The sequence below is a fragment of the Triturus cristatus genome, chromosome 6 (assembly GCF_964204655.1).
Source record: "Triturus cristatus chromosome 6, aTriCri1.1, whole genome shotgun sequence".
Taxonomy (NCBI): Eukaryota; Metazoa; Chordata; class Amphibia; order Caudata; family Salamandridae; genus Triturus; species Triturus cristatus.
Genome location: NC_140589.1, coordinates 1521936159 through 1521962110, shown reverse-complemented (window position 1 = coordinate 1521962110; position 25952 = coordinate 1521936159). Strand labels below are relative to the sequence as shown.

At 42.1% G+C, this 25952-nt stretch overlaps 1 protein-coding gene across 2 annotated transcripts in view; it reads left to right on the top strand.

Moving 5' to 3' along the window:
- The window catches only part of PAK5 (p21 (RAC1) activated kinase 5), a 795393-nt gene extending 769948 nt beyond the window's left edge, over positions 1-25445 (top strand). For both annotated transcript variants that reach the window (XM_085612660.1, XM_085612659.1), the window contains exons 8-9: positions 15324-15458; positions 24022-25445. In XM_085612660.1, coding sequence (XP_085468786.1) covers positions 15324-15458; positions 24022-24177 — 291 coding nt within the window. In that variant the 3' untranslated portion in view covers positions 24178-25445. The remainder of the gene's footprint in view (positions 1-15323; positions 15459-24021) is intronic.
- The last annotated feature ends 507 nt before the right edge of the window (positions 25446-25952 follow it).

Below are 25952 nucleotides of genomic sequence, written 5' to 3'. Positions count from 1 at the left end.
GAACCCAAATGTTAAAAAACATATATTGACGTCCCACTCCGGCGTCCTTTGATATTTTGAGTGGGTCTGTAATGAGTCTGTAATGAGTCTACATATTGTGTTATTAGCTACCTTGGTGAGGGCTAAAAAATCACACTTGACATCATTGTTTCCCTAACCTCAAAAGATGCCTCCAGTTCCTCTACAAGCGTATTTCCTGCATTTTTGGGACTTGGCAGGCTGGACATTAGACTCGAAGGAGGCAGAACTCTGGCAGCTGTACACTGGTACCCTGAGCTGTAAACATCCTCCTTAGAGAATCTGCCATGTTCCATTTGATTTACAAGGCCTAGCTAGCTTTTGCCAGAACAACGCCTTCCTCCGCACGGACACAGCAACACAGCTTCATGTGTCAAAGTGCGCAGGTCATAATATTTTTTCTGATTTATTACTCATTAGTTTTAGTTTTAACAGTAGAAAGCACCTGTTAAAGTTGGTTTTAAAAGAGGGGATACCTATTATGGCTGAGAGAAATGTGAAGAAAGCAAGAAGAGTGACCACTTAGTTTAGCGGTAAACAGTAAAGGGGAAGAGATAGATTGCCTGTAACAGGCGATAGGTGGGCATATATGCCCACTGGCACCGGAGGAGTCTTATCTCAGAGTGGGTAAGTAGTAATCGCAAGTGGGTATGCGAACTAGAGCTCTCTGCTACTCACTTCGGGATAGTTGGCCGTGCAGATTCAGCCAGCTTGCCAGTGCCAAAAAAGTACATTGTCTTTTCTGGAGAACCCTTGAACTGAGTCATGATGATGGGGGATTCCCTGCTATCCTTTAGGTCTCTTTTTGCTCATTAATTCCACCGGAATTTATTAGTAATTCCACATTGAAAGAGCAACGCAGCATTACTAAATTCCTTAAATTTCACCAATTGAATAAAAAATTCCTCTTACCCCTAAATGTTATGAAACTCTTAGGTGACTTACAATATCCTTATCATGTATGCTAGGGGGTACTTTATTCCATATAATACATGGTGCCACCATCACCTTTCCCACAAACCACTTAAAACCTTGGTGCGTAGCTCTTTCAAATGAAAGAGCAAGCATGTTTGCAAACATGAATAATTAAAAAAAACCTCTATGGGGAAATTAAACACATCAAAAACTTGTTAGATATTTGTTCCAAACAGATATTAGAAACAGTTCAATGTAAGTCAGTTAAAATAAAGAAAAAACCTGCCGTAGCTCAGGAAGTGTAGAAACAGGAGTTCAAAAAATAAACATATTCTCTCTGCTTGTCATTATAAACTGTTGAAATAGAGAAGAAGGAAAAGCAATGTTCTGTTTGATGATTTAAACAGCTGCTTTAATTATGCTCTGTGACCTGACCTGCCTTTCACCTCTGCAGCTAGTTCTGGAAGTAGGCATTGTGACATCAGAACTTGAATGCAATAACCTTATAATAGTCGAATTCTGATGTCTTTTCTTTATAATCGATGGACTTGGTGGGTCACAAGTCGTCAATTATAAAGTAATTAGTGACTGCCTTTATACAGGAATTACAGAGTCCTATGTACTGTATAGCTACTGGCTTCTCACACCTTTGCACTCACTGTTTTTGCTGCCTGTCTGGGTGGGTGTCAGCAGGCTTTAAGAGCACAGAGCATGTCTCACCAGCCGAGAAGCTGCGTTGGACCGCCTCAGACCTCAGTGTTTGAACTCAAGCTTCAGCACCACGGACCTGAGCAGCAATGATGGGAGAGTTGCACCATGAATTTGGATGCTGCTGAGGGCACGCTCCCGTCTCAGGCTAGAGCTCAGCAAGCCACTCCACTGACCTCATGAAGAAGAAGCCCTCTCCATCAAGCTCTGAGCTGCAGCTCACAAACACATGCTGCTCTCTGGTGAAGGGGTGTGAAGATTCCTGTGAATAGAGGCAGTGGTATGTCTGGGCAAATGATGTGTGACACTGTACTATAATTACTGAACATGTGTCAACCAAGACCTGAAAAGACTAGTATAGTCTGCTAGGGGCAGTGGGGACAAAGCCTCATATTCAACCGGAAAGACTGCAATTTGGAACGAACACACTAGAGGAGAGATACGCTGGCATGCATGGCAAATTTCAGACCTTATGGTCATGTGAGGATTAAATTAAAATGTGTCAGATGAATCTTGGCAAGACTCTATCCATGCTTTTATTAAATGTTGACCATGTTGTAGTTTAATATGCAGGTTCCCATACAGTCTCAAGCTTCAAGTGTTTCAAGAGCACTACTAGGCTTGAACGAGGACTCGCTTTATCCAATGTTTTCAGTGTTTAGACAGAGTCCATTTTCAGTGTCCATGAAGCTCGCATACATTCACCATTCCTACTCTTTCATCTGTCAAATGTCTTAGCACCGCAAAGAGGCTTGAAACAGAAATATCGAGAAAATGTGTTACAATCAAGGATGTGGTCTTGTAGGTTACAAAGATGTAGGTTTATGAGGTTTAGATGAGGCCAATCAGTGTCTCTAAACACTTACAGCAGGACCAGGGACTTCATACCCCGTACTGCATTCACTCTCATGGCAGGAACAGAGACTCCAAACCCTCTACTGCACTTACACAAAACATATTAGGATCAGGGACCACATACCCTCTACTGCTCTTAAACAGCTCAAGACAGAACCAGGGACTTCATACCCTCTACTGCATCAACTTAACTCATGGCAGGACCAGGGACCTCTTACCCCCTACTGCATCTACCTAACTAATGGCAGAAATAGAGACCTCATACTCTCTACTACACTCTCACAACTGTCAACAGCATTGGGGTATGACCACGTTCCCCCTACCACATACAAATATGGGCTTGCACACTGCTACCTTTACCTCCTTAGGAATGGTGGAACCTTGGGCTAAACACTTTACCTTATACCCTTAACCCCTTAGGAAGGGTATTAAAAATTACACATCAAATCAGTGTCACTCAACCAACAAGTCACAACATGGTCACATTTTAGGACCACCATATCACAGTACACACACTCCCTCTTCTGCATACCCAACATGACTGGGAAGAGAATTAAGCATGGCATTAAAAACATATACTGAGGTAACCCATCAAGAAACCTCCAATCTGGTGAGCAACCTCTCACCCGACATCTAGTCCTGAATACTAACAATAAGACCAACCAGAACAGTTAAATTCCTCCCCAGTTACCACAAGAGGATCAGTAGTTGAGTTCAGCACCTTCCGGTATAAGCCCCACGCACTTATTAACCTCCCTCCTCAGCTTCAAATCGTTGAGCCACCACTGCCCCAAAGTGAGGTAGTTGTGGTGCGATAATCATTCGTCCTCAAAACGTGAAAGTCACTCACTGCTGGACAAAATCCCAGAGGAAATTCAACAAAGTCTCACCACCATAACAGGGAGCTGCTGTAATCTTATCTCTTTCCACTAAATCTGAGCGGCAATTTCCACTGAAATTTCCGATGCCCCCAGGGAATGGTAATCAAACGCTATCCGGTGCTGGCACAAGATACTGATCTTACCATTGTGGTGAGTCAATTTATAGGTAAACAATGCCAGATGGACACTCGTGGCTTCACAGCCCCTCGCACTTCCTCCCCTTGCTGCTTTCAAATTTAAACACACTGTCCTAAATGCCAAAAGTCAGTCACAGCTCGACCCAGCATCTAAACACAGGTAAAACTCACCAGATATATAACATTCCTGATGTCCACCATACACCTTCTGCAGCAGAAACCCTTCCTTAGTGATCACCACGAAGGTTAATTTCATGCTGCCGGTTTGCTCACTTCAGAACTGTCCACTTTATTTGCATCACAGCACTGTCTGTTCACTCCACTCCAGCATGGCTAGTCAAACTCTGAAGTCTTCTTGTACATACCAACTTCATGCTTTTTGACAGCAAAGTACTTTCAACTCAGCAGCCACCCTCTAGATATGCTACACAATTTACACTGGCCTGTGAAAATGCCCTGAACTGCAGGCTGTCAGGTGTAAATGGACACTGGTGGGGCTCCTAGGCGCAATCCTTTCTCACAGGCTTCATACAGGCTTTAATCTCTTTTGTTTTGTAATCCACCTATTTTCTTCAGCAGTTCCACAAGTTTGTTGTTAGTTTCCTGTTCGTCACTCCACTTGTCGGCAGTGTTACAATCAAGGATATGGTCTCGTGGGTTATAAAAGATGTAGGTTTATTAGGTATAGCTCAGGTTACAGGTAAATCATGTAAAGCCCCACCAGGAGCAGCATCCTGCCGCTCAGCCCTTCTCACTTCTACTGTCCACTCATCCACGCACAAACACTCTTTACATTCCAACCATCCAGTGACCTTACTCACTGGCTGAGCAGCAGGGACTTGGAACTTTGGGAAGGATGCATAGTAATCAAAATGTATTTTAGCAATTTTGATATCGATAATTCTAAAACCCAAAGAGGCTGAAGTGCACTGGCTATATATAAACCAGCACGAGGCTAAGTGTGAGGAATTCCTCCTTTTAGACAGTGCAGCATAGTCCATGAGCAGATTGACAGAAGTTATTAGGATCAGGTTGAACACTAGCACTAGGAAGGCAAATCAGGCAGCAAGCTACATTTTTAATACACAGTGCAGCTCATATGCTAGACAACAACACACCCTTGGTTACATATAATTCACTAGAAATAACTGAAGAGCACCCTAATAGCACAGTACAAAGCTGTGGCGATGGAGAAAATCCTATGACTGTACCATACAGAATGTTTTCCACAAAGACAAGGTGCCATAAAAGTGCATAGCCTCATCTGACGACTTATCATACTGCAAGCTCCATTCAAACACCTTTGTCCTTAGCCCCTGTGAAAACTTTATTCCACTTTTCCTCAGGCCTTACACCTCACATATTCTGCAGTGCTGCTTCTGGAGATGTTCTCCTGACCCACCTGCGTCTCTCTCACTGACAGACCAGCAGCAGCCATAATAAGGGAGAGCTATAAGCCTCACAGAAGAAGTGCACCAGGAGTGATGGTTATTGATTAGCTTAGCATGTAAGTATGACTGACTGAGTGAATAGTGACAGTATGTGAGCGAAGTCCAGGGAATACAGATATAGGCAAAAAAACTTCAAGGTGCAACAATACAACCTTGGAGTTTAGATTTAAAATTGAGATTGCAATTATAAGCCTTGTGGTGGTGGGCACAGGGTTTCAGGTTTGATTGCTAGAAGGAAAAGATGCCAAAAGCTACTGGTAGTAAGGTAGGGAGTTAATGAAAATGAGTTGGTGGCATCTTAGCAGCTATAAAGAACACGTATTATAATAAATAATGGCAAAAATGTACGTAAAAACCAAAAATAGGATAAGTGAAACCAGTGTGCTGTCTGAGCAATCACAGATGTGAAAGAGTGCAGTATGGCAGAATACTGTAATAAAATAGAAAAAAGCAACTAAACTGAAGGAGGAGATAGTGTTGAGCAAGATTTGGCAGTCAACAATGTAAAAGGCAACTAAGAGGTTGAGGAGGATGAGTAAGAATCAGTTTAACTTAGATGAAGTCTGTCTCAATGCTTTACTTGGACCTTAAGCCCATCTCGTAGTCATGTATGATGTTGTTTGTGCTGATTTCTTTTTTTAATTTTTTTTTATTTGAAACAAAGAATGACAGTACAAAATAGAACTTCAATTCCAGACCAAAAGAACCCCCCACCCCACATCTGGGAAACCATGGCAATGCATTTGCAAGCAGTTAAATCACTGACGAGATTGACTGGTGATCAATAAATAACGAATAAGTACATAAAAAAATAACGATGCGACACAGGAAAACTCATAGCCAAAGATAAAAAAAGAAAAGAGAAAGATAATGAATCCAGGTGGATGGGGGAAAGGGCGGGAGCCGGGGGGGGGGGGGGGATGGCGGGCGAGTAGGCGGACGGAAGGCGGGAAAAAAAAATAAGTAAATAAATAAATGACGAAGACATTGCTACAAATAACCAGGCATAACTACGCCTCCTGAGTATTCAATGTGCTGAGCCACTTGGTTAGAGGTGCCCAGATCTCTAATCCCCTTTTTTTCCCGACCCTACCTTGTCTAGCATATATAGCTGTCTCAAGTTTGTGAGCAGAGAGCAGTTGAGCCTGCCATTGAGCAAAGGAGGGAGGTTCGGGTCCTTCCAATAAGAGGCAATACAAATCCAAAGAATAGTCATGGCCAGAAACAAGAAGGCACCCCCGGATTTTATATTGAGCGTGTTGTTTAGTCCTAACATTACAGTGAGAGGCAACAGTTGTATATCTTGAAGAAGCACTACTTATAAATAATTGCACCCTTTCAAATAATGGGGCCAATTTTGAGCATGTGGCAAACATGTTTATAAAGTCAGCACTATACACGGCACATCTCGGGCAGGTTGCTCCGCTGCCAGTACTCCATTTGGCCACTCTGCTCGGTGTAATATATAAGAAAAAGCCAGTTTTAAAGAATTGAGCTTGCAGCTTTGATGACAGTAAGTGCGTTTGTGCAAGGCTTAGGGCATGGCAAAAGGTGTTCGGGGGTGCATTCAGTTTCTGCTGCCACTTTTCGTCAATTTTACTAATATCATCGGGCCGATGCTCGTTTAACATTCTATAAATGCTTCCGATCCGTGGTATACTGGGCTCCAGAATTTTATCCATGAGGACCAGCTTAGCGAAACCAGCTGGGATACTGGTTTTGTTAGCTAAATATCTTGTAATTGCATTATACTGAAATAGCTGGCTATTGTCTAGGTTGTACCGGGTTTTCAAAATATTAAAAGGCTAAATGCCTTCTGAAGTAATCAGGTCTCCCAGTTTAGAGAAGCCCACTAGATACCACTGTGGAAGGTATGCATTTTGAAAAATAAGTGGTAAATTGCTGTTATTCCGAGTAGGGGTATAGTAATTTAATTTGGAAAGTCCAAATAATTTACGTATACTAGAAAATACACTATAGGCATTCATAAGAGTCTTAAATCTAACCCGTTTGAAATAGCCATGATCCAACTGATGCCGGAGGCATCCTCTTACCCTTTCCCCTAATAGTATAGTATAGGGAGACGGAAGGCCTGAGGGGTTCTCTATGGGAGAGTCTTGCAATAGTTCAGGACTATAATGCAGAACAGTAGCCCAGTAGTAAAGTTTTAAATTAGGGAGAGACCACCCTCCTCTCTCTCTGGGTAATGAAAGAAGTTTGAAGGCTCTTCTTGGCTGTGCATACGCCCAGATAAACTCAGAAAATATTCGATCGAATGTATGTAGCATTATATTATTGAATTCTAGCGGGATGGTCCTAAAGAAATATAGAAGTTTGGGGGAAAAAGTCATCTTTAAAACATTGCACCTCCCCACTATTCTTAAATGCATGTTGTCAATTCTTTTGAGTGACTTTTTCATATCGGCTGCCAGCGGTGTAAAATTTTCTTTAACGATTTGATCTAGATTCGTGATTATATTGACCCCAAGATATTTAGCCTTCTCTGTTACTCTATCGTCCTTCCAGCTTATATAATCATTTAGCACAATCTGAGTTTTGGTTGTATTGATGGCATAACCGGATATCTTCCCAAATTCTTGGGCCTCCTGTTCAATAGCCCTAATGGCTCTTTCGGGTTCTGGGGTTACTAAGGCTAGATCATCAGCATACGCCATGATCTTTGTATCGATTCCAAACCTGCTCACCGCTACTATTTCGGAATTAAATTCAATTTTTTTGATCAGAGGATCAATATATAAAGCAAACAGTAGCCGTGAGCAGGGACATCCTTGTCTTGTTCCGCGGGTTATCCCTATCTGCCTTGTCATATGTCCATTGATCGAAATTCTAGCAGTGGGGCCCTGATATAGAACCTGTAGTGCCTGCAGGATCCTGGGACCGAAACCTATCCGCCTCATAACCCCCCACAAGTATTGCCAGGAGACCCGATCAAATGCTTTTTCAGCGTCTAAGAGTATTAGTGCAATCGGGTCTCCTTTCACCTTGGCGGCATCAAATAGGGTGATAGTCCGGCGAACGTGTTCAGTGGTGCCCTTTTTCGGTATAAATCCGTGTTGCCAGTTTGTGCTGATTTCTTGTGTAAGTGTGTCATGTTCTTCAAAGGAAAGGGAGAAGGGTAATGGGACAGTTGTGTGCAACATCAGTGTGATCCATATTGCTTGCTTCAGAGGATCAGGTAATGTTCGCTCTTGAGGGAGTCAGGAAAGGAGCCTTGGATATCACATAGGCATTGATAATGTGGTGTGATGGTAATGGTGTTGTTGTCTTTTATTATGAATGATGTCATCTTCATATAAAGTTGCTCTTATAAATTGGAGTGAGTTGACCAGATTGTCAGTAGAGAATGCACTGTAGATGGTCTATTCAGATGCTTGGCTAGGAGTCATGTTAGTGTTGATGTCTGGTCAAGAATTAATTGATGGCTGTGTATTTCTCTATGGAGTAGTGGTGTAGCTAGTGTGGGAAGCATGAAGTATTTTTAAAGGTTTGAAGAGTGCATTGCTCCCATTGGTGACTTAATTGATGGAGGAGGCAATTTATACTTCTTGACTGCTATGATGAACTGTGTTTGGGTGGTGCTTCCAGTGTTAACAGATTTCTTCTTTTTCTGATAGATCATTCTGTTGCCATGCAGTACCAGAGGACCGAAGACTTTGGTTTCTGACAGCAAAGTTTGAAACCCAAAATGGGTGTCTGTTGTTGACTGCAGAACATGATTGAAATTGTGGAGGAGAGCCTCAATATTGATGTTGGGGTGGGAAATGATTGCTATGTTGGATAAAATTTGAGGTAGTGTAGTGGAGAAGACATTGTTGAAGGACCAGTGGGTTGTAGCACTGGCTTCTTTTGTCTGTGATGGGCTCATCAGGAGTGGAGAAGGTCAAATTATGTGGTTGTGTGGCTGGTTTGGTCCACCAGTGGTGGAGGTTGGGAGATCAGTGTTAGGATATCAGTGCTAATAAAGTCAGAGTAGATCTGTTGTGTGTGATATTGGTGTTCCTTAACAGGTTGTTATGGGTGACATTGATGGGTTTGTTTAAAGTGCCAGAGGTTATGAGCGGTGATGAGGTCTGAGGTGTTTTTCTGTGTGAAGAACTGCAGAGTGTGTGTTTATTAGCATGAGGTGTTATGTGTGTTGTGGAAAAGTGTGCTTTCGGTGGTTAGGAGGATGTTTATGCAGTTGGATGCGATGTATATGCTTGTTTAGCATGAGTGTTTGAATGCTTTGCACTGGTATGTGGTGGTAGGCAAGGTTAATTATGGGTGTGGAGTTAGACACATGATCTTTTGGGCACTGCAATGTGTCTTGCAGCTATTCTGACCAAGAGGCCCTTACCAGGCACTAGTAGGTATAGTACTGTATAGGAATGCATAGAGAGTAATGGATTGAAAGGATCGGAGAGAAGCAGAAAGCTGTGATATGCTTAAGGTAAGGATGGTATGAAATTAAAGGCTAGATAGTGTGTGAAAAATATGCAGCCAAACCTTGGGCAGACAAAGTAGAGTATGGAAAAAGGATCAAGAGGATGTGAAGCAAGTTGGTTGCGGCTTAAGGACAATCAGAGAGCTGGTTACAGAAGTGTCATTGAGCCATTCAGATATGCCCAGTATGTTAACCATTTTTTGATGGATAATTATACCTGCAGACCCTCATCTCTTGAATATCCCAGGCAGCTGTCTTGATTTCTAAATTTTCAATACCTTGTCCACATGGGTAGGGGGCTCGGGCTCTCTTTTGGAAACAGGGCATGGTAACATCACTAGAGCCATTAAGTGCCCACCCATTGATGTAGATTAGAAGAGCACTCTCTTGCTCTGAGAGAGTTCTCTCACAATACTCTTTGTGCTAAATAGGTGCAGTGCTAGCAATGTCTCCTTCCAAACATTCAAGTTTTAAGCCTGTAGGAATGGTGAGCATCAGATGTTGATCATGGATCCCCTTGACATTTGTTTTTAGTGCCTGGGATCAAAGCACAATACAAGATCGTGCAATTCGTGGCTCAGTATGCATCCCCAGGCCATTGAGGAAAGGGAAGCTAAGCTCTTCAAGGCCCAGGTGCATGAGGATCATCAGCTGAAGAGTGTTTCTAGCCTAAACCTAATTCACCTTCCTGCCACTCTTCCATGGAGAAATGTCACAAGCACAAGAAAAAGAGGTAGCAACATCATTCCTCCTCGAAGGGTAAGTCTCCTACGTAGTCTCCACCTCCTTTGTATTTGTCTTCTGATTCAGAGTTGGTGAAGTACCCCCCCTGAGGACATGGCACCAGTAATGCCACTAGCCCCAGCTCATCCGCCATGACCTCCTCAAAACGCTTAGTCTTTGGGGTCTTTTCAGTGCCGCCTCAGTACCATACGCTGCTTCAGGCCTACCCTGAGTTTCCGACTTTGGGTATATATCCTGCCTTCTTTCTCAATGCCATGGTTGAGATGACCTGGCAGCAGCGGTCCCCTCTGGTGTGTAGGGGCACCATTTAAGTTCTAACCAGCGGGTCCTTCCATGGTACCATCTATGCCCTCTATGGCGTGAACACCAGGACTCCATTTGGCAGATTCCCCCTGGTGCCACTGCTGAAATCTCCCATGAGGCCTCCAATGGTGATTACGGTGCCAACGCCTGTTCCTCAGATACTAGGTACAATGGGCACATTTGGAGATTAGCCTTTACTGAAATGTCAAGAGATTGTACATAGGTCCAGGAGAGAGGCTCAACACCTGATGGTGGAGCTGCAGTTTAGGAAAGATCAAGCAAAGGAAGCTTGGGAACAATATTGGCACTCAAAGCTCAACACCCATGGGTCAGAATCTGACCCCATCAACATGCCTGAGATGGTCAATCATGGCATAGATGATAGCAGTATGACCGGTAACTTAATGGCCCTCCCCCATCCACTGACACTGTTTACTATTTGGCCTCATCTTCCTTAGGTGGCATAGTTCAACTCGGTCAAACGCAAAGGAGTAGAGGGCCTAGGTCTCCCAATACCCAAAATAAATGACAACGCTAACTTTCTGACAGAGATGTTGCAGCCTTCTCTGCTGTCTTCTGAATCACTTATGCCTTTTAATGAGGCTCTTTTTGACCCAGTGATGGCAGCCAGGGAAAAAACCTGTTTCTACCCCGGGTCTCAATAGGTTGGTGGCTAGAAAGTATAGCCTTCTCGGGGGACCCTGCATTTCTTTCATTTCATCCATCCAGAGAGAGCTTGGTTGTATAGTCCTTGTGCTGTCCAAAGCAAGTTTCCTGAGCTGGACACAGCTGACTCCATGGCAAGAGCTATGGTTGCTTCAGTTTCCTATTTCAGCACTCCTCATTGAGATCATAAGAGTTTCCAAATGATATCCTGGTGACCTTGACAGTGCTTCTTTGGTAACAAAGTGAACTCTGCTTCAGGGAGATTTAAAGAAAGCAGAGCAATGGCCCATTCTCTTGGTTTTCCATCTCCTCAGATGAATATCACCAACACTGCAACATTTGTGACTGTGCTAGAGGGTTTAATGTTTGGCTGCATCATGCCACACAACCTCAGCAACAACCTCAGAATTGACTGCTGAAGCAGCACAGAGGCAGGGTCAACAATATCCAAACAGGAAGCCTCCCCCTCTACTTTTCCTTTTCCTTCATCATTTTGCCAAGAATCAAGCTCTAATGTGATCTTCTTGGAGCATGTGTGGCCCATGGGAGGATGGACGTTAACCTTTCTACTGGCCTGTGCGGTCAAACCTTTAGACTTATGGGTCCTTCACATTCTCAAACAGGGGTTATGTCCTACCCTTCGCAGGTACCTCCCCAGACCTCTCCCCCATAGTTCCTTCAAGCAGAGAATCATCTTTGCATACTGGAGCAGTAGGTGGCATTCCTGCTGCAGAAAAAGAGCTGTGGAGTTGGATCAGTACAAGAATGTGGGCAGGGATGCTATTCTCTGTGCTTCCTAGTTCTCAAAAAAGACAGTGATTTTTGTCCAACAGTAGACCTCAGGATCTTGAATTTGTACCTCCAGAAGAGAAGGTCAAGATACTGTCCCTGGCTCAAATTTGGCTGGACCTAGATGTGGGACACTGGTTGGTGTCCCTCCACTTGTAGGATGTGTATTTCCATGTATTGGTTCTGCAATATCACAGAGGTACATGCGTTTCCGTGGTAGGTTCCACCTACTATCAGTTCACAGTCCTCCCATTTGGGCTGACATGGCCACCTAAGTGTTCAAGAACTTAATGACTGTTTATTATCGCTGCTGAAACACAACTCACTATTGCAACTGCTTGGTTACAACCCGAGGCACCGTGCTTTGATTTATGGCGGGCCAAACTATTTAACTTGTATAATTTGGAAATTAGCTTGTATAGGTTGAAAAAATCACGCAAGAGAAAATTTGGTATCGCTATTTGGCAACCGTTAATTGATCATCTCACCGATGACCTTTTTCTTGCTCTTCCTTTTTTCTTTTTATTGTATAACTGCAAAAATTTAATTTTATTACTACCTTTTTTGTGGATGTCTGTGGAACATTAATAAAAACAAAAATAAATAAAAAAAAGAACTTAATGACTGTGGTAGCGGCATGCCTCAGGAGGGCGGGAACGCCTCCCAGTGTTTCAATACTTGCGCGATTCGCTGTTCAAAGCCAGTTCCCCACAGAGTGTTGCTTCATCTCAAAACAAAAGTGTCACTTAGATCCGTCTCGGCACCCAATGTTCAAAGGGGCAATAGTGAAGACATTGCTTTGAGATTCTTCTCCTCCCCAGAGAGCCTCAGACATTCAAGTTTTGATTCAGGGTTTTTCAGGAGGGAGCTCGCATTCCAGTCCTGATGGTCCTGCGCCTACTAGGTCTTCTAGCTTCTGTCATCCTTCTGGTCACACAGGCATATTGGCACATGAGGGCTGTCTAGGTTGGTGCCTCTGCGTGCAGTGGTTCCATCATGTTAACCTGCTCAAACTGAAGGTGATTTGGCTGGTGCTCAAGGCCTACCTCCCTTAGCTTTGCTGTCAGTCTGTCCAGATCATGATGGGCAATACAACAGCAATGTGGTATGTTAGTAAGCAGAGAGGAGAGGAGTGGTTTTTCACCTTCTGTTTCTGGAAGCATTGAGACTATGTGAATGGGTGCATCAGAATGAAATTTGGCAAATTGCCAACCATCTTGCCAGTTCACTGAGCATCAGGGCCTAAGTCTTGTCATCCAGTGAACGACAAGTGGTGATTCCATCCGGTGGTGCTTCAAAAAATATTTACTCTGGGGTAGAACTCTTTGCCACTTACGCCAAAACCCTTTTCTAGCAGTTCTGTGCCCTGTGTCATCTTCTGCAGAAAGTTTTGGGAAAAGTGTATTGTTTGAGGTGTAACTTTTCACTTAATTGCATGTTAACGCCCATGCTTTTGATTCCTCCAGTCCTGAGCTAAGATTTGTCATGATTGGGCCCTAGTTACCCTTTTGTCCCAGACTGGCCGATAAGGGTGTTGTAAGCATATATCCTGCACCTCACCCTAATTTGACTGCCGCTCAGGGTGGACCCCCTCTCCAGTCAGACTCTGCCCTCCAACCACCAGAGCCTCCACCTTCATGCATGGAGATTGAGCGAGAGCACCTAAGGTATTTTCAACTGCCACCAGAGGCGGTCAATGTCATTTGGTCTGCACCTCCCACCAAGATGGTCTATTCTTGAAGGTGGGATGGATTTGTGGCCTGGTGCGCTAAAGAATGTGGACCCATGAAGGCTCATCCTATCAGAAATCCTTCAGTTTGCACTCCCATTAGCTCCGCAGGGTTGTGCGGGGGGCACTATTAAGGGGTACAGTGTAGACATGACGTTATTTCTCTGCCTTCTAGACCAGCCTTCCCTTTTAAGTCTCCCATCTTGATAAGATTTTTGAAGTGGCTGACAAATTTGTTTATGCCTATGCCATTTGGAATTTGAACTAGGTATTAACTTTTTTGAAAGGTTGTCCATCTGAGCCTCTTCATAGTTGGAAATTAAGATTATTTACATTTAAAACTGCTTTTCTTGTACCATTCGCGTGACGAGCCAGTGAGTTTCAATCACTGAGCATCCGTCCCCCATAGACATGATTTTTTCCAAACAAGGTTGCTCAAACCAGAGCTGCTTTCCTGTCAAAGGTGGTGATCCCTCCCCATCTGTGGCAATCCATTACCTTTCCTTCCTTTTTCCTCCTGCTGCATCCTACCAAAAGGAGGACAGATTACACAGCTGAACCCTAAAAGAGTGGTTTATTAAATTAACCACACTTTGGAGACCAGGTCTGAGGACTAGTTCTTTGTGGGGTCTTCAAGCAGCAAGAAGGGCAAGGCAGACCAGAAGATAACCTTATGCCTTATTTAAAATGTTATGCATCAAGGTGCTTTACACCCTTCCAAAGAAAGAGCTCCCTTAGGGAATGTAAGCCCATTTAATCAAGACATTGTCTTCTGTATAAGCTTTTGCCAGGGGTGTTCACTTGGCTAAGATCTGTCAGGAGGCTACACAGCTTACTCACACATTTGCAAAACATTTTTTGGGGGGAATCGAAGGTGAGAAGGGATGGCCATTTTACATGTACAGTGCTGCAGGATTTCCTTGAATAACCATACCTTCAGACCCACCTTCTAGGGAGGTGCTGCTTTGTAATCTCTTTGAGAGGTGAGGAATCTGCAAATAGAAGTATCTATTAGAAGAAAAAGTTACTTAGCTTCTGTAACAATGCTAATGGGAGATATTCAATCTACCTGCAGATTCCTCACCTAATTTACCCACTTTCCTATTCTGAAGGATGATTAAAGTAAAAAAAAATAAAAAGGTTCCAGTTATGTTGTTGCACTGCACTGTCACAAATTGATGTATTTTTCTGTCTCGCTATTGCTTCGGAGGGCACAGAAAAAATGGACAGGGAACTGATATCAGGGTGCCAAGGTGGACACTTTATGATTCCACTGATATCCCCGAAGAATTGCTTCTGGCAAGAGCACCCCCTACCATCTTTGAAGAGCTACTAAAGGTTTCCAGAACCACTCTGACGATTTCAAGAGGTCACAAATCTGTAGTTGCTTGAATATCTACCAGAAAGACCCGTAGCAAAGGTAAATAACATTTCCATGATAACATTTCTTATGCCTTTGTATTAAGCCTTTGAGACATTGTTGTGAGTTTTATATCAAGTGTTAAGGTTTTCTCATATTACAATACTAGCAAACCTATCTGCCTTCACTGTATGATTTTCCATCTATGCAGAGAATTATTTAAGCATAATTTGCTAATGTGTGCTGTATTAGTATTGTTTTCTGTACACATGGTTTATTTTGAGTAAGAACGTTTTTTGAATATATTGTTATGTACATTGCAGGTGGATATTTGGTCACTTGGTATAATGGTGATAGAAATGATAGATGGCGAACCCCCATACTTCAATGAACCACCACTTCAAGCTATGCGCAGGATCCGAGATAATTTACCCCCAAGAGTTAAAGATGTACACAAGGTTTGTGTTGCTTGTATTTTACATGATATAGCTCTAAATGTATGGATGGCTTCTCCTTAATATATTTATAACATAATGAGATTGCACATAAGTATCCTGCTGTTGTGTGAGGTGGACAATTTCAGCTCTGTTCAACATCCAGGTTTTTCAATCACAACCTGATATTTTATCTTCATCAGTTATACAAGATCATCCATTTTGTTTAGAGATGTAACAGATTAATTAGTTTCTGGAGAAAATAATATATTAGAGAAATTAAAAAATGTTTAAAATACAGAACATGCAATCGGAATTGGCTTACCCTATGGAAACCAAGATATCCCATTTCATATGGGAAGCTATATGTACCTACAGCCCATAATCCATAAATGTGATTCTCAGATTTAGTGATCACATAAAGGTTTCTTTGTTATGCCTCTAACCACAATTGGATCAACTATAAAATGCAGTTTCTGAAATTAATGTCTCTTCTGACTTCAGTTTTATACTTGGAAGAAATGAACTAACGATGGCAGCATTATTTTGCGTATGTGCTCAAGACCGAAGGTAGACCTGGCCACTGAATCTCCCTGTTCGTAGGCTGTCACTGATTGCCTTTAACACATCTATGAAGCTCCCTGTCACATGAATCCTCAGATGAATAATTAAGACTTCAGTGCCAGGAACATCTTTTTTGTAAATCAATGCAATTGCAAAACCTGTCAGGAGTTTTTTTGCAGACTGTAGCTTCCCCATTGAATCCAACAGTCTTAGATCAGTCAAAGGAAGGCTTATACCGGGCCCAGAAGTGAGGCATATTTTTAACTTGATCCCGGGGATGACCCTTTTGGACTCTAACCCCCCACATGGCCCAGGCGGTCAGGGTAACCCTACCCTGCCCCCATGTACCTTATATATTTTTTGATTTTCAGGACACAGGGACTGAGTCCTGTAATGGCGGCAGCAACATTTTTGTTCAGGTAGCAGTGAGCCAACCAAAGCATGAGCCCCTATTGGACTTAAAAGAGAAATGTAACTGACAGGAAAAAAAGCCCCCTCGGCGCACCGGATTGCTCTATTTCTAAACTTTCAGACCTGCTGGACTCCTGCAAGTCTTCCGCATACCTAACCATCCAGATATATATACATTTTGAACCCAGAATTCTCCAAACCTACTAAACAAATTTACACAAAATCACACTTTCTGGATAAAGAACTAGCTTTCTGCCAAAGTTGGTGTAATTGCCTATCAGCCATTTATTTCTGTATCACTGTTCAAATATCCCTATGGAAATTGCATGAGGACATTGTGGTTGGTATCTCCCCCTTTTCTCAGCCGTGCTTGACAGATCAACCCAAAACTTCCCGAGAAGGAGCAAAGGTGAATGAACATTTTAAAAAAAGTGTTTTGTGAAGATTTGTCAAATAATGGCAAATTTATTTGCAAAACAATTTCCTAAGATAACTAGGTCCTAACTATACCTACACAGTTGCAACCGCCATTTTGTAATACATGTGTGTGTTTGTATATGTGCGTGTGTGCATGTGAGTGTGTGTGTGAGTGTGTGAATATGCATATATTACACAGTGGCAGTAATCACTGTGTATTTAGTTAGCCCAGAGTTTTTATAGGAAGAGTGGGTTTTATTTTGGTAATAACTTTAATGCCCTGTGACAAATCTTCATGTCAATTTCCCCAAAAACAAAATGTAGCCACCTTGGCTCCTTCTCGAAACTTTTGCTGCAATCCATCTAGAGGAGGCCAAGGAAAAGGGGGGGGGGGGGTCCCAAAACATTTATTCCCATTTCAATTCTCATAGGAAACTTTGCTCTCTGATGAGAAAGAAAGAGCTGAACGGAATTGCATCAAATTTGGCAGAAATTTAGCACTTCAGTCTGAAAACATGCTTTTTGCAATTTGTTGTATATCCCTTCAGCCATTGTCGAGAATGTAGCATTTAAAGAAGTGCTCAGGTTGTGCTTGAAGTAGTTAAAAAGTTAGGTATATCTGCACAGTTGTTCCCCTGTTAGTCATGCAGTACAAAATAAAAAATAGGAACTTCTGATTGACCAAGAGAGTATTTTCCCCTGAAGGCCATTTCTTTACTGCAGGACCAGTCCAGGTACCAAGCAATCGGATTGGTTGACTGCAACTCAGAAGAAAATGTTGCAGTCACTATTAAAGTTGGGCACTCGTTCCCTTGTCCTGAAAACCTTTTTGAAAAATTGGGGGATGCCTTCACGTACAGGTAGTTATGAAGGGGGTCCCAGATGGAACTATCCCCAGAACCAAAATATAAAAAAACAAATCATTCTACGGGATCCAGTGTGGCCCTCCTGTGAAGTAGCTTCACTTAGTAAGCTTGCATAGTATCATGGAGGTAAAGCTTGCAAAACATTGTTAAAAAGAAGGAAAGAAAATGCGGGTTGGCCCTCGTTGTGTAGGGTGCAGGGCCTGCATCCAATTTACTGCTGTGCACAGCTGTGTGCAGCATGGGTTGTGATACTGCAGTGGAGTTGGATGTAGGGCACTGTCACAGGACAGGCATTGCAGCCAACCCCACACTGCACACAGTCAAAGGACATGCTCAGCAAGGGATTGGGTGTCCATGAGAGTGGGGTACAGGGCATGGCCTGAGGCCATATTATTTGAAAACAAAAAATAAATAAAGAAAGTTAACTGAGCTAACTATAGCGTGCACCCTTGCCATACACTTCTTATGACCTCACATATTACATCACTCATGACATGTTAAATGAAATAATTTATGACACAATGGATGCCATATCAAACAACGTCATTGAAAACATCACTAACAATGTCATACTTTCATTGTGACAGCATCCTATAGGGTTTGTGGACTTAAAGTAATTCTTACCTGTGACCATTTTTTTATTCAATTTAATGGGATTACTTTCTTATAGAGTTCACTTGACCCGCAATTGTAAGTCAAGGGGTTTACAGGTATGAATTTGCAACTGAAAAGACAGCTTTTGCTAGGCCCTATTGGCAACTGTCCGTAGTTTTGTAAAACACATTGCACACATTCCTAAGATGGGCACAATGGCATACAGTCGGAGAGCCATGTTTACAACGCTAATATTAGATAAACCCCCTGTAGATGGGACACCCCTACATTCTGCGTTATTCAAAAATATGCAATGCCTCTAAATCTTCTGGAAATAAACATCCACATAATATAAATGTCCTTGCTACTCATAATGTGGCTGTCTTAATACTATTTAGCACTGGTTCATGTCCAGATATCTACTGGTGTGTGCTCCATTGTCCACAGAAGCTTTGGCCATTCTCACAATTTTGGAACAATCATCGTCTTTAAGCCAAAGTCCCAGAGTTGGCTCAACATCCTGCATTTCTGGGCAAATTACTTAAGCTCCCAGGGCCAAACAAAAAACAATTCTGAACTGTGTTATGTGACTTGCTGCTCATGTAAAGCATGTGATGCCTCTGGGCAAAATTTGCACTATATAAACTACAAAAAATCACAGAGTAATACATGTTTCTCAAATTTAGAGATTTTTTAAATGGTGCGCCTTATATACACAATCTCAATTGCCTCTAGAGCTTAGACTATTTTTATGCTGTGGACCCACATATACACTCATTAACTCATTAACTCTATGATGTATATGACTATGGTGTTATCGATGTCATCAATGATGTATTTTGAAATGCCATTAGTAATGTCATCAAGTGATATTATTTAACATTTCATGAGTGGTGTAATATACATGGTAAAAAGCAGTGCATGGTGTGTCACAAGTTGTAATTAGCTCAGTAAATTATAACTTGTGAATTTCAGTGTTTTTCAGTGTTTCTTTTTGTTTTTAAATGTTAGTTTTCTATTAGTTCAACACCTCACTATAACTGCACTTTAACCTTTGTTTTTTAAGTGAATATATGTATACATATGCTTATATATAGATATAAATGCGAGTCTGTGTGTATAAATTGTGTGTGTTTGTGTGTGTGTGTGCCAATGGAGACAGCAGATAAACTGGACCAATGGAAACAGCAGATCAGCTGTATAAGCCATTGTTATCAGCATGAATAAGATGCAGACTCTTGCCAAAAGCCAGTAGCAATCATTCAAAACAATATTTATTGCTACAATTATATAATACATGTCTGAATTTGGTTTACTTGAAAAGTATAGTTTATTATTTTATTATTCTAAAAAGAAAGTTCATGTAATAGTTACATTTATATATAAAAGGTATTGTTAATTTAAATACATAAGAAGTGTTCCTGTATCAAACAGCCAGATCTACCAGAAGTGTTCATGACTGTCACTCAAAACAAAATAAATTGGCAATAATTAATTTCTGTTTTTAGACAAGTGAATGTTGTCCATTCACCTGTTCTTAGTAAACATGGGCAAAGTATTGGAAGAACATAAATACTAAAAACAAAAAAGGGAGAAATCAAGAGAGAAAAAAGAAGCTGATTTTGATTTCATACAACTTTAATGGTTGCGAATGTGTGCTTCCACTTTCTGAACTGATTCACATTGTACTTTAATGCTATTTTGAATCAATGATTTTGACCCCATTTAATTCTTTAGTGAGTTTACCATTTTTACCCCATACCTTTTTACATCCTACCACCTATTTGTCCCAAGTGTGTACCATTTTTACTTTATTAAATTGATATTTTTTAGGTGCTTTGTATAATTTGCAATATTATTAATTGGTTTGATATTCACATACACCACATACACGTTTCCTGGGGACCACCTTTCTACCTAGGCCATGCTACCAAAGCTCTCTGGTAGAATTGGGATTTCTGGTTGGCTAAGACTTGCGCCAAAGCCAGGCAGAAACCACCACTCTAGGCAGGGCAAGGGAGTTACACGCCAAAGATAACCCCTGCTCACCCCCTTGGTAGCTTGGCACGAGTTGTAGGGCTTATCCCGGAGGCAATGTGTAAAGCGTTTGCGCAACACAAACAGCAACAACATACTAGGCACACCACAAAAGGAACTCCACACAAGGTTATATCAAAAATAGCCTTTGTATTATCATAAAACACATTAGAATAGTAATCACACAATATACACTGTGCCTCCTGGCACTAGGCAATATTTACAGAGGATTATATACACATGACAGCGCCAATTGGACTACTGTCAGAACCATCACAAAAGTGAACATAGTAAATGTAGAACATATAATAAACGTAGACCGCAACCAGTAATTACTGGCAAACACTGTACTCAGCATCATCCTGTAACACAAACCATATTATGCACAGCATCACATCAGGCGAAAATACATTATACGCCAACCTCATAAGCCTAAATATATTATACCATAACCTCCTAAGCATAACTCACATTAGGCATAAATCACAGTATGCAAATAACCTCATACATAAACCACATTTAGAGGCATAAATCAGGGTGCATAAATCAGAGTACATGAATCACATTTCCTGTGCACCACATAAATCACATTAGGGCCTGGCACCCTAGCAAACTAACAGTCCCTCTGGCCAACTGGCTTTCTCAGAGGGCTCAAACGCCCTATGTCCAAATGTCAGGGCGGCTGCCAATGCAGCAGAATCCACAAGTGCACAATTGCGCTGGGGCAGAGGAGTGTATCTCACTTCTATCTCATTAAAAATGCCCCCAAAGAACTAATGGCCTAAACGTTGCAGCTGCCGCTAATTGCCGTGCAGCTGTGATGCAGAACTTGGGCCTGGGCACTCACAGTGCACTGTGAACAAATATGCCCAAAACGTTGCAGCTGCCCGCGCTGGTTCAGCGCAGCTCAGAACAAAGTAAATGGGCCATGGCATGACTGTCCCCTTGGGGCCCCACTGGGGCTCTCTGAAGAAAACCGCCCCCATCGTTGCAGCTGCTCTCTGCCAGGCGGGGCAGCTGTAAAAAGAAGCCATGTAGGAGAAGCACGGGCACCCCTGGACCCTCTAGACCCCCACGGGGCGGGCACTGACAATGTGCCCCAACGGACCCCTCCCATCAGGGACTCTAAGCAAGAATTGTCCCCATTGTTGGAGCGGCCCTCTATCAGGCGGGGCCGCTCAGGAAATGGGCACTGTATACTGTGCCTCGATCGACACAACACTGGACAATGGAGGATCTCCCACTCACCAGATCTGAGGGGGAAATCCTCTTCTGGTGCTCTTCTCCTCCCAAAGCAGCTTAGCAATGCCCGGGGCTCTCTCCTCACTACGAGAGCCCTGCTGACAGCCCCTTGTCGACAATATGGGGTAGGCTCCCATTTTAACTAGGACAATGGTGGGGTGGGCACCCGCCGCAAACAGCACAAACGCGGGGTGGGCACCTGCCTAACATAAAAGCATAAGCGTGGTGGGTACCCGCAATTCACGAATCCGTCAAGCTGGGTAGGGTCACGCTAAGCAGGTGAAATGCGGGGTGGGCTCCCGCTTCCAGCAGCATCACGGGGGAATCCCTCACGGAGGGATTCCCTCTAACAAAGGTGGCAGCTCAGCGCTGCGCAAGCCACGCTCTCCTCTTTCCTTGGGGAATTAAAATATAGTGCTACCCAGGTGCTAGGAAAGCAAAAGGTGTAGCGCTCACAGGGTGCAAGGAGCCAAAGCTCCAACAGCAAAAAGTCCTTAGGGATCAAGGGGGCCCAGGGAGGCCAGCCCTCATGGCGGTTCCTCCTGGGCCCCAGCAGCAGCAAGGTCCCCATCACGTCAGGAACAGAACAACAGCATAGAACCAACATCATGTGGTCACAGCCCCTATATTTATACTAAGCATTCCTTTGTCTGCAGTGCAGGGCATGGGGGAACCAGATGCAACTGGTTCAGGGAGGATTTGGAGCACTTTGTTTTCCAAGCTCCTCTTCCCCTTTATCAGGTGGGGGCTAGGTGATCAGACACACCACAGGGGGCGGAGCCAGCATTGTACAGGCTGGACACAGTCCTATTCAGAGTCAGGGGATTACTCCTCCCACTACTTCCACTGCAGATGTCCCATTCAGCCTAGTGCTGACTCACCCTGCCCCTCCTAGAGCCACACACCTCTCACCCCCTGTCACTCAAAAGCCAGACATGCAATTCACATCAGGCAAGCAGACACATAACACACAGAAATGCAAACTTCTAAAAGTGGCATTTCTCAACCAGTCATCATAAATCTGTGCACACCATTGCGCAGCATTTACTCTTACATATTCATACATACTAAACTCGACCAAGCTGCTCCTCCCATCCCAGGAATTATCACTGACACACTTTATCAGGGAATCCCCAATGTATTCCTATGGGAGTGCAGGCCAACCTTACCAAATGTACACAGAGAGCGCACGCACTTTACACTGGACCACAGTGCTAAAGTGCCCAGAGGCCTAAAACCACCAACACCATGTCAGAAATAAGGCAGGGAGAAAGGCAAAAAGTTTAGGAATGACCCTGTGGAAAGGGTCAAGTTCAACACTCTCCATACAGAAAACTGTTTATCTCTGTGGGTTTCGTACTTGAGCCTCGTGGAAATGCAGTTACTGCTCGCATCAAACATTTGTCCCATACAGGTGACAATGTCTAATCCTCTACAGGAGGACCCACTTATAGGAGGTAGAGTCACCTGATTTCTCAAAGCATGAGTTCCACGTTGAAAATTCAGTAGGATATTTCAGAATATATACCATTCAAATTCTATAATACTCTACGTTTGTCCAGAAAAGTTGAAAGAACATTGTGTTACTCAGTATTGGGACTTGAAGGCCTCCATGTTCAGGGGTCATTTCCCTGGCATTTTGCATTGATAAAAAGAACAGGAGGGCTAAGAACCATTTAACCTAATCTGTTTCATAATGCTGTCAGGACACATTCAGGTCAAGGTAGTGACCTTCACCTATGTTTTCCTGCCACTTTAAAGTATGATTATTGTGTAGTTGTGTTCACTTCTCTATTGCTGCTCCTAGCCCTGTGTACTCATCATCAGTACTGATGGCTTTGAAGTGTTAACTTTACACAAGATGACCCTCTCAAACCACCCTTTCCATGTATATTGTCACTACAGAGGAGGAGCCCAACAAGACAGCTATTATATTCTTTCCTAACCTCTCGTGGGCTAGTAACTTTACAAGATAGGTTTGAGAATGATAAAATGCTTATTGGAGAACTCATTAGTATTATATTACATTGAGAATGAAAGGATTGAAACATCTTTTCTACTTTGGAAATATAAGAAATATACTCTTGACTATACTGTGTGATAACAGCTAACACAGTCTAGCTAGTTCATATCGTCCCCATCCTTAAGAAACTTGCTATTCAGAGTCAGAAACAATTTGCTAAGTACATACCTTTTTATATTATTTAGCAATGGGAGTTGGTTGAAGTTCAAAACACAGCAACCTTGGGCTTTTCTGCTTTTGTTTGTGACATTTCAACCTTTGCATTTACCTAGCTATAAGAGGAAAGAAGAGACATACTCTTTTTTATGAAAATCAGGATTGATAATGTTTGGAGTATGGCGTAGTAATCTTTTGGTTTATGTTCATGTTGTTTGCATTGTTTTATAACATTAACTTTTTTCTCTTTTATTACAAACTCCATGTGATACTACAGGTTTCCTCTATGTTACGGGGCTTTTTGGATTTGATGTTGGTAAGAGATCCTTCACAGAGAGCTACAGCGCAGGAGCTATTGAGACAACCATTCTTGAAAATGGCTGGCCCGCCTTCTTGTATTATACCACTCATGAGGCAGTACAGACACCGCTAATTCCACTGAGTGTTCACGTAGAACAGAGGCAACCGGATGATCTCAGCTCAATGAGTGATTGAGTCACTAACCAGATGTCAAGGTGAATGAAGCAGTGTAGAGGTTTGCTTGGGTATCTGTGTACATACAGCGATATATTGTGTAAGCCTTATATAGCACAATAGTTTTTGGCAGATGTTTTATAGTTTATTCAGGAAAAAAGAAATCAAGATACAAACTCTTTACAAGTTCAACAAAATTACTAGATAATAGCACACAAAATGTTTCTCTTAAATTTTAATCAGAAGGTTATTGAATTGCATTTTTATTTACACTGAGATCTTTTTTTGGCAAAACACCTTTTGGCAATAGTAGCAATGTAATGTATTTTGAAAGAAATTTGTAATTTTCTGTAAACTAATTTTGATAATTTACAGTACTTTGGGGTTATGTAACATTTGTGATAGTCGGAGTATCAGGTGTAACTTGGCAAATGTTTGAAGACAATATTTACTACTTTTGTATCCCTTTTGGAAAGAGAAAAGATCTGTGTCATACTGCAGTATATCAACTTCAGAAAAAGTGGGTCACTTTAGCTTTCTTCTATGAATCAACTGAAATTAAGTAAGCCATAGAAGTGATGGCACATGATAAAACAGGTGCCCTGAATGGCAGAACTTTTGTCAAATTTCAAGAAAATAGTTACTATGAAGATAAACCAGTTATCTATAGCATTTTTTCCCGTGAACATTTGGATTTATATCATAATAAAACATAATCAGGGGTCTAAGTTCAGTTGCAGAGTGTGTGTCGACTGTTCACATATTTATCCTTTTTTAGTTATGATCCAATGAATGTGGAAGCTAATGAAAGAATACAGGGTGTGTATATGAAATAGCATTGAGGAGATGTCTGCGACTGTACATCTTACTGTTACCATCCCAAGCTCATGTAAATCCATACAAGAGATCATAGATGATAGACAACCGAAAGCAGCAGTTTTCTTATGTATGTATTAAAACTTCAGTGTCATAGTATTCATCGCCATTGTTTATGTCATGTGTGTAAATCTCAAATGGCAACAGTGGTCAAACGAAGAAGCGGGTATTGTCAAGATTATAATCATTTCAGAGGTATTTTCATGTAGAAAAAAGTCGTTATGCTGTTAAAACCTTTTTGAATGTTGATCCAATGTCAAAGCAGATGACTACATGTTTTTGCTGCTTGTTGGATGAAATTGCATGTCAAGTGTAGTCCCCACAAGAAATAAACTTTATTTATTAATGAAAGCTGTGTTTTGTGTTTAATTTAGGCAGTGCATTTGTAATTCAATGTATATGTTTCAGAATTTCTTAGGTATACTTTGGCATACTAATTCAAAATAAAGTAGTTGAAATAGAAGGAACCATCAATAGTGATCATGTTATTTATATTTGGTGTTATTGGTCCAATGAACAATGTGATAGCACAGATAGTAAACAGTAAATACCCTAGGCCCAGATTTACTAACTGTTCACGCAATACAGCAAGGCAAGGTAAATTGCTGCTCTGTGTTGCATGAATGGGAGAGAGCTGAATTGCAACATATTTAGAATGATATGATGCCATTCAGCTCTCTCTCTCTGCACTGGTGCACTTGTGGCTGCCTAGTGCTAATGCAGGCAGCCTTGGAAGGAATACTTCCATGCATAAAACAATCCTTAGAGACATATTCCTGTTTGTATGTGTGCTGCAGTAACTTAAGGGCAAGTTGGTCCACAGTTTCATAAATCCCATGGAAACCAGATGGTTGAAAC